Source organism: Ammospiza caudacuta, chromosome Z (assembly GCF_027887145.1).
Source record: "Ammospiza caudacuta isolate bAmmCau1 chromosome Z, bAmmCau1.pri, whole genome shotgun sequence".
In the NCBI taxonomy this organism is placed as follows: domain Eukaryota; kingdom Metazoa; phylum Chordata; class Aves; order Passeriformes; family Passerellidae; genus Ammospiza; species Ammospiza caudacuta.
In genome coordinates, this window is record NC_080632.1 from 6,417,308 (window position 1) to 6,434,338 (window position 17,031).

Sequence of the window (17,031 nt, forward strand, 5' to 3'; positions counted from 1 at the left end):
ACACACCAAAGAAAGCCATGTCACTTTACACATTTAAGAGACAACTGATAGCTCAGAAGGAAATGCTGAGCTTATTCACAGGGTGAGAAATAATGGAATCTTCCAGATGAGTTGAAGTTCCTGACAATTTATTGATTTACAGTCCTACTCTATAATCCTACTCTAAGCTAGTTATGGAGTAAATGGTCCTGATGTCATTATCACAGTGTTAACGTCTCCTTCCTCCTCTTCACTGAAATGATGAGTGGCACCAGGAATGAAGCAGGCTCAGCTGATGTTACAAATGGATGCTGCTCACAAATAAAAACCAAAGCAGTAAAAAACAGTGAAGCATGATTTTCAAAGCTCAAGTGCTTCACAGGCAGGCTCCATCAGGATTCCTCTACTTCCGAGAAAGATGTAGAATAAGCATAGACAGGACAATCTGCACCTCCATCTTCATGTGCAGGACCTTGCCATCATAGGTAAACCTGGCCCAGAAACACACTCATCCATTTGTTCTGGTTGCTTCATCTTGCTGGGATTTTTGCCCTGCCAGTGCTCTAGAAATTGTGCTTTCTGTCCCTGGGGTTTCTTCCTTTCAGAAAATTCAGGGTAACAAAAACAAAACAAGGCAACAGAAACAGTCAAAAAACAGAGTACCTCTCTGTGGGAATTGTCAAGCTCTGCACCACAGGAGACCTTCCCGAGCACCCTCTCTGATCTTTCTGCTTTCTCACTTGAGCAAGGCCCTCCTTCTGCCAATGAGATTGCACTTAGGGATACAAATCCAAGTGGCAGGAACTCAAATGCTCTTGAGTGACAACTGAAGGCCTGAATCCACACATGGTGTCTTGGCTGCCTCACCCCTCCTTTGGTTTTGCCTGCAAATGCCATTACTTTTTCTGCCTCAACTAGAAATACCACAGCTGTGCCAAAATCAGCCAGTTGGCCATATTCCAAAGGCAGTGTAGTCTGGAGAGGATGAATGAAGAAGAACCTTCTCCACTTACAAACCACACCAAAGAAGCCATGTGACTTAGCACCAGTAAAAAACAAGTGGTCATTCAGAAGAAAATGCTGAGCTGTCTGAAGGGGTCTGAAGGAGGGGAATCTTCAAATGAGTTGATGTTTCAGAAACTTTATTTAATAATAATCCTACTCTATAAACCTAAACTATAAACTTACTCTATAAACCAAAACTACTCAACAATCCTACCCTAGAGTCCTACTCTACAATCCTACTCTAAATTGGTTATGGAGATAAGACCTTGATTATTACATTCTTTTTCTCCACTCCTCCTTCTTCTTTTTGATTGCGTTGATGAGTGGTGCTAGGATACATGCTGGCTTGGCTGAACGTATAAATGGATGCTGTCCACAGGAAAAAAAACAAAACAAAGGACATTGAACCATGACTTTCCAAGCTCAGTGCTTCAGAGACTCAGTCAGGGTTCCTCTAGATCCTAAAAAGACCCAGAAAGAGCAGCAATGGGACCATCTCCTCCTCCAATCATCCTGTGCATGACCTTGCCATCACAGGCAAACCTGGCCTGCAATCCCACTCATCTGTTTATTATGATGTCTTCATCTTGCTGGGATTTTTGCCCTGCAGGTGCTCTAGAAATGGTGCTTTTTGTCCCTGGGATTTCTTCCTTGCAGGAAACTCCAATGACTTACATAGGTCCCTGCCTTTGCAAGAAAGGCACTATGCAAATTTCCACAGGGACAGAAAGCAGTGTCTACCTTTCCATGCCCTGCTCCTCTTGTGCCACTTTCCAAGACTTCAGGGTGGTTTTTAAGAAAGTGGGGACATCTTTTTTAAAAGGTCCAGTTACAACAGAATGTGATGAATATTTTTAATCAAAATGCGGATCAAGTCAGACTAGGTCTAAGGAAGAACTTGTTTACTCAGAGCATAGTGCAATACTGGCACAGGCTGTCCCAAGAGCTTGTAGGTGCCCCATTCCAGGTCAGGCGCCAAAGAGCTCTGAGAAACCTGATTGCTTTAAAGATGTCCTTGCTCACTGAACCAGGGAGGACCTTTGCAGGGCCCTGCTAGCCCAGCCCAGTCTAGGATTCCTCACCATTTTCATTTCAAGAGCAGCAAGAGTGGAGGTGAGGAGGAAAGGGGCTCAGCTGATGACTTGGACTTGAGTGGAGGAGGAGCCCATCCCTTAGAGCCTGTTTCACCCGCAGTCCCTTCACATTTTACCTGCAGGAGCTCCTTGGCAGACCAGCGACACTTCACGTCTATCTGCAGGCAGCAGCTCAGGAAGTCACGCAGGCAAGACGAGAATCTGTTGGGCTGCCGCAGCTGTGGTCTCTCTCCCCTGGCGGTCAAGAGTGGTGCCTGCAGTAAAAGGAAACAGCAGGCTGCACCTGCTACTTTCACATCTCTAGGTACTCTCCCAGATCTCTTTGTTTAACCTCTGTTCTTCGGTGGCAGTTCCTGCCCTGGCAGAGACCCAGAGATGACTTTCCTTTACCAACCAAAAACCCAAACCCCGATGCAGCCACAGCTTTTCCACCATCCTGCAGATCTTGCCTTGACAGCTGATTTCATTGACTCACCTAGTAAGTGGGAACTACATCAGCAAAGCATGTTTGCTTCCCTAAGGAGTCACACCAGCTTGACAGGCTTTTTGGAAGAGGGACTTTGCTATACTAACTAATTTCAAGGATTAGTACATGAAAGGCATCTCTGCAGTGCTTGTTGGTCCCTGGAACACAACTGCCATAAAACAAATCTCACTGAGCTTCTTTTCCTCTTCTAGAAAACAGTGGTAAGTGGAAGGAAAAAAAGGAAATCCACCAGCTATTCCTCAGGAAAAGAAAACAAACATTTGGAATCTGATATTCAACACAGACACATTAAGATGCATGCACAAATATATTGAGATGAAAATGCCTGCTTGGGTGCACAGGAGCCCCCTGTAGCTCTGTCTCTCAATGCACATTTTTGCTTCTTTATGTGGCAAAAGGAAACCTTTTCATGGTCAAATCAGAAGAAGAAGTGCCATGCCTATGGTCACTCTCTGCTCATTTGTTTGCTCAAGTCAATGCATTAAAGGTGTGGCCATCGCAGAAAGTATTGGGTAAGAAATGGGAGGTTTGGCAGCATCTCCATGACCCCAGGCTGCGGCCTGGTATCCATAAAAATGCCCATCACAATGCAAACATCTCTGTGCTGGTGGCACTGAAATAGATGGTGACCAAAGAGACTTTGTTATTATCCTCTTCAACCCAAAGGAAAATTTCCAGGCCTAAAACAACAAACACATTCTGCCTGACTATAAATAATTAGGACATCTTTCTTTCTTTTCCCACACCACCAGAGGTCACAAAGGGGGTTTTATCCTGTCCCTCTGCAGCTTGCTCAGCCACTGGCCATGGTGGGGAGCTGGAGTCCTCACTGTCATTAGAACTGTGCAGGCCAGGGATGGCCCTGCCCCTGTGGTAAAGAAACACAGCACTGGCGTCAACTGCCCACGTTGGATCCCAGCCCAGGCACCTGACTGCAAGCTCATCAACTTGTTAAAGTACCAAGAAACAGCCAAGGGTTTGGTGTACAATTCTAACTGCAGTTGGAGAAAAACGCATCCTAAACACATCCAGGCATCCCACACACATGACTGAACAATGTACAGATGACTTGAAAATCTAAAAGTTTCAAAGACCCACAGGATTTGAAAGACATGCTACAGTATGGAGGAAATTTGATGTGCTGTGGTTCAAAAAGGGAAAAGAAAGCAGAACTGCTTGGGCATTGCATTGTTGGTTGTTTCTTTTTCACTTTTTCTTTTTCTGTAAAATTGTAACTGGGAAGACTCAACCTCCATTTCAAAGGATATTTATCACACATCCAACCGTTCCACTGAAAAATTCTTGTCCTTAAGAGCCACAGCTCCAACAGGGTTCAAAAAGCAAATGAGAAATGTCAGGCATGGCTGGAGGCCAAAATGGCAACTTTCTGAACTGGTTAGGTTTCTGAACTGCCACTTCCCTTCTGATGCAACCAAATCTATAGTGGGTGCTGATGTGCTGCAGGGACATTTTTAGAAGGGGACCTTGGTGGAAGTGGGGCCAGCAGATGGCAATGGGATTTTGTCCAATGGCACATGCAGAACATGGGACAGGTGAGAAAGACACTGGGATCAGTCATTATTTGTTCCTTACCAAAACAGGAGTTGCATTCCTGCAAGGAACTTCTTGTTCCACCATTTCGATGCCCACGATTCCCAAAGACCATATGTCCACTTTGGGGCCATATGGTTGGCCTGTCACCACTTCAGGCGCCAGCCACCCAGAAGTGCCGGCCACGGAGCTCCGTCTGCTCTGCTCAGGGGTGAGCTGAGCAAAGAGGCCAAAGTCAGCTGTGGGGAAAACAACAAACCATGAAAGCCAGCTCCAATTAGGAAACCAAGCAAAAGAATTCCCCCCTCTCAGTCTAAGAATGTGCTCTTGATTCTCCCAGAGAACTGTCCACGCTTGATTTCCTTGGGGCTTTAGCCAAGGTAGTATGAAGTTGGCCACATCCAAAAAAACCCCAGGTTTTTTAACACTCCCTCCAGCAGTGGACTTTATTCCCCTGAAGCTTTAGATTGTAGCTCCCTCCCTCTGGAAGGGACACACACAGACCAAGAGCAGTCTTGACTGCTTGTGGTTCCTTCTCATACCTCTGTGCACATTGCAACTGTGCCCTCAACTCACAGCAGGGGTCCCTGCACTGCCACCAGCCCCATTTTTGAGGCGCTGGCAGTCACTCAAAGCAGCCCTACACCCACATCCCTGGAATGCTGCACCTGACCAAGAATATACTGACCCAGCTTGACAGAACCATTGGTTCTGAGAAGGATGTTGCAGCTCTTCACATCTCGATAGATCACATGGTTTGAGTGAAGAAAATACAGTCCTCGCAGGCACTGAGATAGAAAAGAGAAAGAGGAGGGCAAAAACAAGTGATAGGATTTCATCACACAAGAAAGGAAACAAAGAATCGAAAAGATTCCCTCTCCAGGGGAATGGGCAGTAACGGCAGAACACAGTGCCACTGAGAGGAAGAGCTTGCTGCTCCAACACTTGCAGAGCAGGACCTTTCTGAGGAAACGCATGTCAGCTTTTGAAAGAGCAGCAGCACCTGCTGTTGTAGACTGTCCCCTGCAAACCAGCCAGGTTGACTGCTGCTGCAGTGGATGTGCTATCTCCATGCAGAAGACAAATGAGGGTTTTGCTGAGAAAGAAAAAGTCCCTCCCTTTGGTGTGAAGCAGATCACTTTTGGGTGGGAGGCTGCATGACAAAGGTTTTATTGCTGGCCTCAGCACAGACTTGGAAGTGTCACATCAGTCACCTTCCTGAAGTAAAGAGCATTTTGGCTGCACTACTATCCTTTTCAGCGGAGGACTGTGAGAAATGAGTCTCTCTTTTTTCTTTGCTGCTTTTTTACAAATCCTGCCACCAGCAACTTTGATTTCACATGCAAGGAATGCAGTGAAAACAGGCTCCAGGCAAGTTTAGAGAGGCAAAATGGAGAACAGCAAATACAAATACAAGAGGAAGAGTCAGAGTACAACAGCAGGAGATAAGAGTACTGGACCTGAGTACAGTGAATGCAGGGGCACTGGCAGGCCTTTCACTTGAAGTGCTTTTACTGGCCCATAGCATACCAGCTACACAGAAACAAAGCTTGGCACATGAAACCTCTCCTGTTCTGAGCCCCAGACAATCCTGCCCAAGCCCTCAGAAACACAGATCGGATTTCTGACCTCCTGACAGATGGCTGCCATCTGGTCTTCAGACAGGCAAGTCTTGCTGATGATGTCGCTCAGAGTGCCTCCATCCATGAACTCCATTACTAGCCAGAGTTCATCACCCACAAGGTAGCTGAAAGAAGGAAACAAGGGTTTGGAGATGAACATGCATGGCTAGGGTGTGTTCTTGATTGATTCTCGTTTCCAGGTTCCTTTGTGACTAGGACAGAATCAAAGGAATAGACATTCCCTCTCAGCTGTGCATTGTTTGCAATCTGTGCAGTCTCAAAGAAGAAAGGCACAGCTGTGAAAAAGGAACTTAAATGGCCAGCAAGTAAAAAATGCAGTTTATTAAGACATAAAAAACCTGTCACACTGTGTGTTTCTGAAAATAAGCACCTAGTCTTCCTGGCATGCAGAGCAATGGAAAAACAGGGGACACAATCCAACGGAAATTTATATTAGTCTATCTGGACAGAAAAAGACACTTGATAAAAATCAAGCCCCAAAACAAAGTGGTGGCTATGAACTTACAGGCTATTGATTTAGTAAGATATGACTGATCCCGGTTTTTGAGTAATTTTCAAACTATGCATGCCAGAGAAGACTCATGCAGACAAGATGCACTCTCTTCCCATCCATTAGAGATGAGAAGAGCAATAATAATTGGCCAATAATTACAGCTCTATTTTCTGCCACTGACCAAAGTGGGATTTTACCTTGCATGTTTGCTCTCTGTAAAGAAACATTCACAAAATCTCACCTGTCTAAATAGTTGACCAGGTTGGGATTCCTATTAATTTTCATGACCATGAGTTCATTGACTTTTAATTTCTTCTTCCTCAGTCCTTTTAGATTTATTTTCTTTATGGCCACCTAAAATGACATTGAAAATCAGTAACTTGAGAAGTTGGTGGCACGAGACCACAGCGCACATGGAGCGAGTGATTTTGCAATGACACAGCTGAGCTGTGCCAAACTGCCTTGTGATTAGGCACTGCAGTAATTAGGAACTGACATTCCAACAGCCCATTTCTCTGCTTCCTTGGGGGACAGTTACAGGACACCTGCAGCCACTGACGTTTTGTCTTGACCACTTGGTAACAGTGGTGTCTAAACTATCACCCCCAAACCTCTGACCACACTCTCTGCTGCTTTGTTTGGGATTCAGAAGAAGTAATCCATGCCTTAATACTCCGTGGATACATCTTGGGCCACGGGCAGGACTTAGGGCTTTTAGGGACACCTTGCAGATCTCTCCCTATGTGCAGTTCTCAAGTGCAGCACTGCAGGTGGCTAAGGAACTACCAGTAACTTTCAGATGGATTTGCTGGCAGCCAGAAATGAGAATGCAAGACTTTAAGCTGTAGCCCCAAAGACCAGTGAGGTGCTCTAAGGCACCACCTTTGTTTTAGCAATGGAGAGCGAGTGAGCGCGTCCTTCTCTGAAAGGAAGCGCTGCCCTGCGTGCCTCCCTCCCAGCAGCTGAGGAGGACAAAGTGCCAAATGTATTTTGCAGGCTGGCACCACTCTGTGCTTCTTGTGCCTTTTCAGCACGGCTCTAGCCAAAGCTCCAGCCACAGCTCACACCAGAGGGGAAAGCCACTAAGAGCAGCAGAGTCTGCGGGGCCTGTTGACATTTACCTCTCCTCCTGTGGCATTGTCAACTGCTCTGCACACATCCCCAAAAGTCCTAGAAACAAAAAAAACAGCAAGGAAAGTAGAAGCCATTTAGATCTTTCAGGGAAAGCCAGCCCACTCAGGAGGTCTCTGCTATGAGTGCCAAAAACCTGCAGGATGCAGGAGAGCTCTGCCAGAAGACAGATGATGGATTTTCCTCTCAAGTGCAGGCAGTGGGCCTGTTCCTGAAGTTCTTGGGTTTACTGCCTCAGCTCAAAAATAAAGCTGCGTCTTTCATCTCAGGTTTCAGTTTCTAAACTGTTCAGTTTTTATCCTGACCACAGAGTATTTCCTTCAGCAAACTCTCAGAAAGAAATGTTCCTGAGAACTGTTATCTGACAGCTATCAGGGAGTAGGTTTCTCCTTCAGGTAAGCAACTTTCTTCCCTCTTTATTAGGATGGCAGTATGAATTGGAGATATAAAAAAATGCTAAGGAAATTAACACAGAGGTGTCTCACACTTGAGAGATGAGATTTTCCAGGTCCTGTTCCCTGCTGCAGGCAAGACTTTGGCAGCATGGAGGTGTCTCTGACAGTGCCTTCTGAGCAGCAAATACACAAATTCTGAGCAGCACTGAGAGATGGGACACCGGGATAGATGGGTCTATCCCTAGTGCGGGAACAGGGGATACCTGTCTGTTTGCAGCTTGCCTGACTGCAGGGTGGATAGACATTCCACCAGAAAAACACCTGGCCCGTGGTTATGTAGAAGTAACTGAGGTTGGACTCACCCGCTGCCAATATCTTCCAGTTTGGTGTATTTCATCCTGGGATTTTCCTTGTTTACTATTTTCCCTGAGGGAAACAAAATGCAAGATGCTGACATTAAAGCAGAGACCTCAGCTTCCAGGAGATACAAAAGGCAGCCCCAGTGCTTAGAACTCTGAGCCCTTTGTGGTTGGCTGGGTAACAACAACAACAACCAGGCAGACAGGTCTGCAGCACAGGTGGCCAGCACAGAGACTGATTTTCTACAGCAGTTCCTGTGGGGACTCCTGAATGTGCCTGTGACACCAAACTCAGGAGAAACATTTGGTACGGCTATGCTGACACCTGCACACAATGCACTGTCCCTCAGACAAGAAACACAGCAGACGTACTCAGTAGCTCCAGAGAGTCACCCTCGACCTCCTGTTGCTGAGCAGCAGCTGGGTCAGTGCGGGAGGTGAACAAACCGCCCTGGCTCCACTTCTCAGGTCGGGGAGAAAAGGCTCCTTTAGACGATGCTGCTGCTGCTGCAGCAGGTTTGGTGAAAGAGCCCGTGTAGATCTGGGACAAGAAATGAGTTGATGTCAGAAAGGTGGCTGGCAGAGATTACCCTGAGATCCCTTTTTGAAATGCAAGCCCTTAGAAGTGTGCTGTCAGCAACATGCAGGGCTCTTAAATGGCTTTTTTCTGATATCCACTTTTCAAACTGGATGGATCAAAACCACAGGCTAGTTTTACTCGAGTTCATGGCCAGATTCATGTTCCATTTTCGTGGATTTTCCAAAGGATGACTGCCACAATCATCATTCTATTTCCTCTCAAGGATTCCTTTCCCCCTCCAAGAGCTGCAGACACACTTGCAACTCCTTGTTTAAGAGTTCTGCCTCCTCCCACTGCGTTCTCTTTTCCTGCACCATCTTCAGGTCATGTCCAACCTGCAGCACTTCTGGTGGGCACTGTTCCTGCGCCTCACTCCTAACCTGGGGCCCTTCAGTGGCAGACATTTGCTGGAAATCTTCAGAGGCTGTCCAGTCAGATGTCAACACTTGCACCTCAAATGAAACAGAACAAAGGAGTCAGACACTACAGCTTTTTCCTGTCAGCCAGGAGTCATCGACTGTGAGGAAAGGGAAAGAACAGATTGACAAGGGATACAGACAGCTTGTTTCAATCCTCCATCTGGGTCACCATGTTCCCCTGTAAAAACACCTCAAGAAACCAAGAGAGCAGGAAAAGGCCAGCAGGAATCAATTTGGATGACTGCTGGCCAAAAGGCCAAAGGACAAGTCCCTCTATCCAGGGCAGCAGAAGAGATTGAGCACACCCGGAAATGCCCTTCAGAGTGACTGTGATACACACTAGAGCAGGATGGCATCACCCCACTCCCTGCTGCTCTGAGTGGAAAGGCAAGAAGGGCAGAAACCACCAGTTTGGTGATTGCAGTGACTCATTCACTCACTTGCTTTTGTAGAGCCTGAGGGAGGGGATTAAGTTTCTTTCTGATGATTTTCATTTCATCCTCCAGCCTCTTCAGCCTTGCCTTCATCCGAGTTTGAGCTGTCTGAAGCTCTGCGTTCAGCTGTTCCTTCATCTTCTCTAAAAAAAAAGAGAGAGGATGTTTCATGGGTGGAGTGCCTGCCACTTTTTCACTCACCTGGTTTTGTTGATCGCCCCTCTGCTGATGGAGATTCTCCTCTTGAATACTTCTCAAGTCTTCCTTGCTCTTTCTCTTCATGTCCATGATGTCACTCTGAGCTTCAGGCAGCTCTGTTTGTGGCTCTGCCTTGATCTTCTGTACACACAAATGCAGAGCAAGTGACTGGGAGCTGCCATCAGGCTCAGCTTTTTCCTCCTGCAGCCCCAAAATCACATTTATTCAGCCAATTCTTTCTGCTTCCCTACCCATATCTGCTTCCAATGTAACCCTCCTGTCCCAGGACTGATCTCTGCAGATTCCAAGGCTCTGTGCTTCCAGTGCCTGTGGGATTCCTGGCCTCCTCAGTTTCAAGAGCTGTGGTTTATGCCCTTCTTCCTGCCCTTCCCTCTGTGCCCTGGCCAGTCAGGCTTACCTGGCCATTCTCCTGTGGCTCTTCCACCGGCTGCCCGAGCTGCTCTTCCTGCTCTTGGGCTGGGAACAGCTCTCCCTGAGTCTGCCATGGCATCTCAGTTAAAGCAGTCTGCTTCTGCTCTCTCTCTAGAAGCACCTGCACAGAAAAGCAAGAGAAGATGGGTTTCAATTTCCCATACAAACTTTGTGGGCCAAGACTCAAAGATTGCTGGGCTCACACATTCCCAAAGCACTGTTCTGCTGATCTCCTGGGTCATTCTCTTTTTGAGGGGAGGCACAGATTCCAAAGTGACCCTGGCCCTACAATCAGGGGCCATCTGGGACTGAAGCTGCAAGAGCCTCTCAGGCAGCTGACAGGGAAGTTGAAGCATTTCTCAAGGGTCTGATGAGGACCTCCTTCTGCTTCTGCCATGTCCTGTTTGTCTTTCAGTAGTGACTGACACCCTGCCCCGTCCCACAGCTCCATCCTGGCTCTGCAGGTGCTTCCTGGGTTAGTTCACTCCTTGTGAGAGATACATCTAGAGTTCATATTCTCTTCACCACCTAAAACATGGAATACTTCACCACTCTAAGACAGGCAGAAAATTAAAGAATTAACTGGGGGCTTCAGGGAAGAAGAGGCTGAAGGAGAAAAACAGCTCTGAGGGGAAAAAAACCACAATAACTGAAGGGGGAGACATCTCTGCCTGCTCTGAATCGGTCGAGGGAACATGTCTCTAATCCTCTCCTGAAAGGGATGCTTTAGGTGACCTTTGCACCTCCAACTGCCTTGGAACAGAGTCGGGAATATTCAATTATGCAAATGTTACATAGTGTAGACAGACAGATAGACAGACAGACCGATGGATATCACCACTATCATCTCTGTTTACTGTCCTCTCTGTTGCTACACACATCAACACTCTGTCGCAGAGCCCTGCTCAGCAGAAATCCTGAGGTTGCTTTCCTGTTGCTCAAAAACCACATTCTTGTGGAATCTGGAGCATGTAAGTCCTTGTGGAAAAGGATCAGGCTCAGGGCATTGCACTGGGAGCTGCAGTCTTTGTGCATCTGTGCTCAGGCAAGTTCTTCTCTTGAACTTGAGCACACACATGGCGCATAGGGAGCTATAATCAGCCCCTCCTAGCTGCTCTGATTTCTGAGCACCAGCTGGAATGCAAGGGCATTGATTTCCTGCCCAAACCCAGGCACAACAAAAACTGCTTACCTGGCCTGCAAAAAGACAGAGGTACTGTTAATTTGAATGGGAGGTGCAAGGTGAATTAACTACCCTGGAACAAGAAAAGTTCCATATGCACGAACACGTGTGTCTCAAACTAAGTGTTCTCATGCAAATGTATTGGATCTTAAAAAACTGTCAACAGGCAAAACAAAATTTAGGCAGAATTTCTCATAGTGCTGGAAAATGTCAAAAAAAAGACACAGGAAAACCAACACAATCACCCCCATGCACCTTATCAAAACCCAAAAGACCAGAAGAGCGTGTAGAACTGAAGACTTACTAAAGAAAAGTGCAGAGCAGTTACACAAGCCAAACACACTTTGCAAAAGAGAAAAAAAAAAAAACCAAACAAAGCCCTCGAACCTCCAGCACTACCACCTGTGCCCTCGGCCACAGCACTGCAGAAGCCCAGAGAAAGAGCTTCCCTGAGCCAAGCAGCCAGATGCTCTCCCACAGGCACCAGCCCTTTGGGGCCTCAACATCATAAGTCAAAGGCCAAGTTCTGCTGTCGCTGCCTGCAAGAAATCCCTAGCTCCTAGCAGGACTCCAGCACTCAGCATCCTCAGCCTGCAACAGGAAGCAATGGCTACTCTGAAATTTGCACCTCTGCATTGAAATAAAGACAGCACCACCCACAACTGGCACTTACAGGCTCGGAATATTCAGGCTCTGCTGTGACCAGTGATGGAAGCTGGAGCTCGTCAGCCTCAATTAGCTCCTCTAGGGCTTCTTCTCCAGGAGCAGAGGGAGCCAGAGGAGAAACGGCTCTTGGTTCTATCAGCTTTGGGAAGAGAGAAGCATGAAGGACAAGTTATCAACTCTTATTCAGAACCTCATTTCTTTTCAGATCTACCACCACATCTTCTAAGGAGAAATCAGAACATTCCGTTGCGACATAGGGTATGAAAGTCCCACAGACCAAGTTAAAACGGGCCCGTTAAAGAGAACTGTGGGTGTTCATGAGGTTGATATTCCTCCCTGGCTGCTATCAGCAATCAACCTTGTTTCTGCAAAACAGAACTTTTAATTCTTGAATGCTCTGAAATGGAAAAGCAGGAAAACGACAGCAACGCCTTTACTGCTGCTGCTGCAGACACGGAAAACTCCAACAGGATCACCATCTCATCCAGGGCTGGAAAGGGCCAGGTGACATTGTGCAGAGTAATCTTTGGTTGCTGGAAAAAGGGAAAACTAACAGGGAAACCTCTCCTAGAAAAACAACAAGCCAAAAAGTCACAAGAGTGAAGTGTCACCCACTCCAGTGTTGAAAGCACTTGGTTCCACTGAGGGCATGTTTAGTAGGGAAACAGCCCGTGTGGTGAGTACTGTCACATAGGGATTGTTGGAAGTCTGCTGAAGGTCCCTCCTATGCCTCCCATTGTCCAGGCTAAAGCTCCCTCAGCACCTCCTCACTGGGCCTCTGAAGCCTTGCCCAGCTCCTGTGTCCTTCTGTGCACATGCTGAAGCCCATCAGTGACTTTCTGCTTCCCAGGGCCCACAACTGCACACAGCACTCCAGCTGTGGCCGCAGTGCTCCCCAGCACAGGGCCACGCTCGCTGCCCTGCTCCTGCTGCCCCACTGCTGCTGACACAGCCCACCATGCCCTTGGCCTTCTTGGACACCTGGTCCCAGGCTGGCTCTTCTTCAGCTGATCTTCTACCACACCCCTGGGACTTTTGGACCCACACAGCTCCCCAGCCGCAGAGTTGCACATTTGACTTCAAATACAGCATCACCCATTTCTAGATGGCCTTCCTCTTCTGAGCAACATAAGAAAACAGTCAAGGACTTGCAGCTTCACCTGCACTCCAGGCTCCAAGGCACTTGCCAAAACTCCAGACTTCATCACTAAATGCATCAACAGAAACTTGCCCCCACTGATTTTGCCTCACCAGGAGGCTTCCCTAACCACTCACTTTCTTTCTTTGGCAACATGGAATGAGAATGGCCCCACACAGCTTCATACATATAGCAACCATCTCCTTGAGTTTAATCAAAAGCCAAAAGATAACGGGGCCAAAAGACTCTGTAGAACTAAAGATTAACTCAAGAATACTGCAGAGCACTCTCACAAGCCACCCACACCTTTCCAACAAGGGAAAACAACCAAAGCCCTCGAACCTCCAGCACTACCACCTGTGCCCTCGGCCATAGCACTGCAGAAGGCCAGAGAGAGAGCTTCCCTGTGCCAAGCAGCCAGATGCTCTCCCACAGGCACCAGCCCTTGGGGGCCTCAACATCACAGGTCTAAGGCCAAGTTCTGCTGTCGCTGCCTGCAGGATATCCCGAGCTCCTGGCAGCACTCCAGCACTCAGCATCCTCAGCCAGCAATACGAAGTGCTGGCTGCTCCAAAAGTTGCACCTCTGCCTTGCTCTAAAGACAGCACCACATACAACTGGCACTTACGGGCTCAGGATATCCAGGCTCTGCTGTGACCCCTGATGGAAACGTGAGCTCTTCCGCCTCAATTTGCTCCTCCTGGGCTTCTTCTCCAGGAGCAGCGGGAGCCAGAGGAGAGACGGCTCTTGGTTCTGTCAGCTGTGGCAGGGAGAGAAGCATGAAGGACAAGTTATCAACTCTTATTCAGAACCTCATTTCTTTTCAGATCTACCACCACATCTTCTAAGGAGAAATCAGAACATTCCGTTGCGACATAGGGTATGAAAGTCCCACAGACCAAGTTAAAACGGGCCCGTTAAAGAGAACTGTGGGTGTTCATGAGGTTGATATTCCTCCCTGGCTGCTATCAGCAATCAACCTTGTTTCTGCAAAACAGAACTTTTAATTCTTGAATGCTCTGAAATGGAAAAGCATGAAAACGACAGCAACGCCTTTACTGCTGCTGCTGCAGACACGGAAAACTCCAACAGGATCACCATCTCATCCAGGGCTGGAAAGGGCCAGGTGACATTGTGCAGAGTAATCTTTGGTTGCTGGAAAAAGGGAAAACTAACAGGGAAACATCTCCTAGAAAAACAACAAGCCAAAAAGTCACAAGAGTGAAGTGTCACCCACTCCAGTGTTGAAAGCACTTGGTTCCACTGAGGGCATGTTTAGTAGGGAAACAGCCCGTGTGGTGAGTACTGTCACATAGGGATTGTTGGAAGTCTGCTGATGGTCCCTCCTATGCCTCCCATTGTCCAGGCTAAAGCTCCCTCAGCACCTCCTCACTGGGCCTCTGAAGCCTTGCCCAGCTCCTGTGTCCTTCTGTGCACATGCTGAAGCCCATCAGTGACTTTCTGCTTCCCAGGGCCCACAACTGCACACAGCACTCCAGCTGTGGCCGCAGTGCTCCCCAGCACAGGGCCACGCTCGCTGCCCTGCTCCTGCTGCCCCACTGCTGCTGACACAGCCCACCATGCCCTTGGCCTTCTTGGACACCTGGTCCCAGGCTGGCTCTTCTTCAGCTGATCTTCTACCACACCCCTGGGTCTTTTGGACCCACACAGCTCCCCAGCCGCAGAGTTGCACATTTGACTTCAAATACAGCATCACCCATTTCTAGATGGCCTTCCTCTTCTGAGCAACATAAGAAAACAGTCAAGGACTTGCAGCTTCACCTGCACTCCAGGCTCCAAGGCACTTGCCAAAACTCCAGACTTCATCACTAAATGCATCAACAGAAACTTGCCCCCACTGATTTTGCCTCACCAGGAGGCTTCCCTAACCACTCACTTTCTTTCTTTGGCAACATGGAATGAGAATGGCCCCACACAGCTTCATACATATAGCAACCATCTCCTTGAGTTTAATCAAAAGCCAAAAGATAACGGGGCCAAAAGACTCTGTAGAACTAAAGATTAACTCAAGAATACTGCAGAGCACTCTCACAAGCCACCCACACCTTTCCAACAAGGGAAAACAACCAAAGCCCTCGAACCTCCAGCACTACCACCTGTGCCCTCGGCCATAGCACTGCAGAAGGCCAGAGATAGAGCTTCCCTGTGCCAAGCAGCCAGATGCTCTCCCACAGGCACCAGCCCTTGGGGGCCTCAACATCACAGGTCTAAGGCCAAGTTCTGCTGTCGCTGCCTGCAGGATATCCCGAGCTCCTGGCAGCACTCCAGCACTCAGCATCCTCAGCCAGCAATACGAAGTGCTGGCTGCTCCAAAAGTTGCACCTCTGCCTTGCTCTAAAGACAGCACCACATACAACTGGCACTTACGGGCTCAGGATATCCAGGCTCTGCTGTGACCCCTGATGGAAACGTGAGCTCTTCCGCCTCAATTTGCTCCTCCTGGGCTTCTTCTCCAGGAGCAGCGGGAGCCAGAGGAGAGACGGCTCTTGGTTCTGTCAGCTGTGGCAGGGAGAGAAGCATGAAGGACAAGTTATCAACTCTTATTCAGAACCTCATTTCTTTTCAGATCTACCACCACATCTTCTAAGGAGAAATCAGAACATTCCGTTGCGACATAGGGTATGAAAGTCCCACAGACCAAGTTAAAACGGGCCCGTTAAAGAGAACTGTGGGTGTTCATGAGGTTGATATTCCTCCCTGGCTGCTATCAGCAATCAACCTTGTTTCTGCAAAACAGAACTTTTAATTCTTGAATGCTCTGAAATGGAAAAGCAGGAAAACGACAGCAACGCCTTTACTGCTGCTGCTGCAGACACGGAAAACTCCAACAGGATCACCATCTCATCCAGGGCTGGAAAGGGCCAGGTGACATTGTGCAGAGTAATCTTTGGTTGCTGGAAAAAGGGAAAACTAACAGGGAAACATCTCCTAGAAAAACAACAAGCCAAAAAGTCACAAGAGTGAAGTGTCACCCACTCCAGTGTTGAAAGCACTTGGTTCCACTGAGGGCATGTTTAGTAGGGAAACAGCCCGTGTGGTGAGTACTGTCACATAGGGATTGTTGGAAGTCTGCTGATGGTCCCTCCTATGCCTCCCATTGTCCAGGCTAAAGCTCCCTCAGCACCTCCTCACTGGGCCTCTGAAGCCTTGCCCAGCTCCTGTGTCCTTCTGTGCACATGCTGAAGCCCATCAGTGACTTTCTGCTTCCCAGGGCCCACAACTGCACACAGCACTCCAGCTGTGGCCGCAGTGCTCCCCAGCACAGGGCCACGCTCGCTGCCCTGCTCCTGCTGCCCCACTGCTGCTGACACAGCCCACCATGCCCTTGGCCTTCTTGGACACCTGGTCCCAGGCTGGCTCTTCTTCAGCTGATCTTCTACCACACCCCTGGGTCTTTTGGACCCACACAGCTCCCCAGCCGCAGAGTTGCACATTTGACTTCAAATACAGCATCACCCATTTCTAGATGGCCTTCCTCTTCTGAGCAACATAAGAAAACAGTCAAGGACTTGCAGCTTCACCTGCACTCCAGGCTCCAAGGCACTTGCCAAAACTCCAGACTTCATCACTAAATGCATCAACAGAAACTTGCCCCCACTGATTTTGCCTCACCAGGAGGCTTCCCTAACCACTCACTTTCTTTCTTTGGCAACATGGAATGAGAATGGCCCCACACAGCTTCATACATATAGCAACCATCTCCTTGAGTTTAATCAAAAGCCAAAAGATAACGGGGCCAAAAGACTCTGTAGAACTAAAGATTAACTCAAGAATACTGCAGAGCACTCTCACAAGCCACCCACACCTTTCCAACAAGGGAAAA

At 48.1% G+C, this 17,031-nt stretch overlaps 1 protein-coding gene across 1 annotated transcript in view; it reads right to left on the minus strand.

The window, feature by feature from the left end:
• Positions 1-200: 200 nt before the first annotated feature.
• LOC131571266 (serine/threonine-protein kinase PAK 3-like) overlaps positions 201-17,031 on the minus strand; it is a 55,400-nt gene continuing 38,569 nt past the window's right edge. The window contains 9 exon segments of the mRNA XM_058823916.1: positions 201-290; positions 2,195-2,332; positions 4,159-4,355; positions 4,805-4,904; positions 5,746-5,863; positions 6,494-6,606; positions 9,577-9,909; positions 10,187-10,321; positions 12,057-12,104. Coding sequence (XP_058679899.1) covers positions 201-290; positions 2,195-2,332; positions 4,159-4,355; positions 4,805-4,904; positions 5,746-5,863; positions 6,494-6,606; positions 9,577-9,909; positions 10,187-10,321; positions 12,057-12,104 — 1,272 coding nt within the window.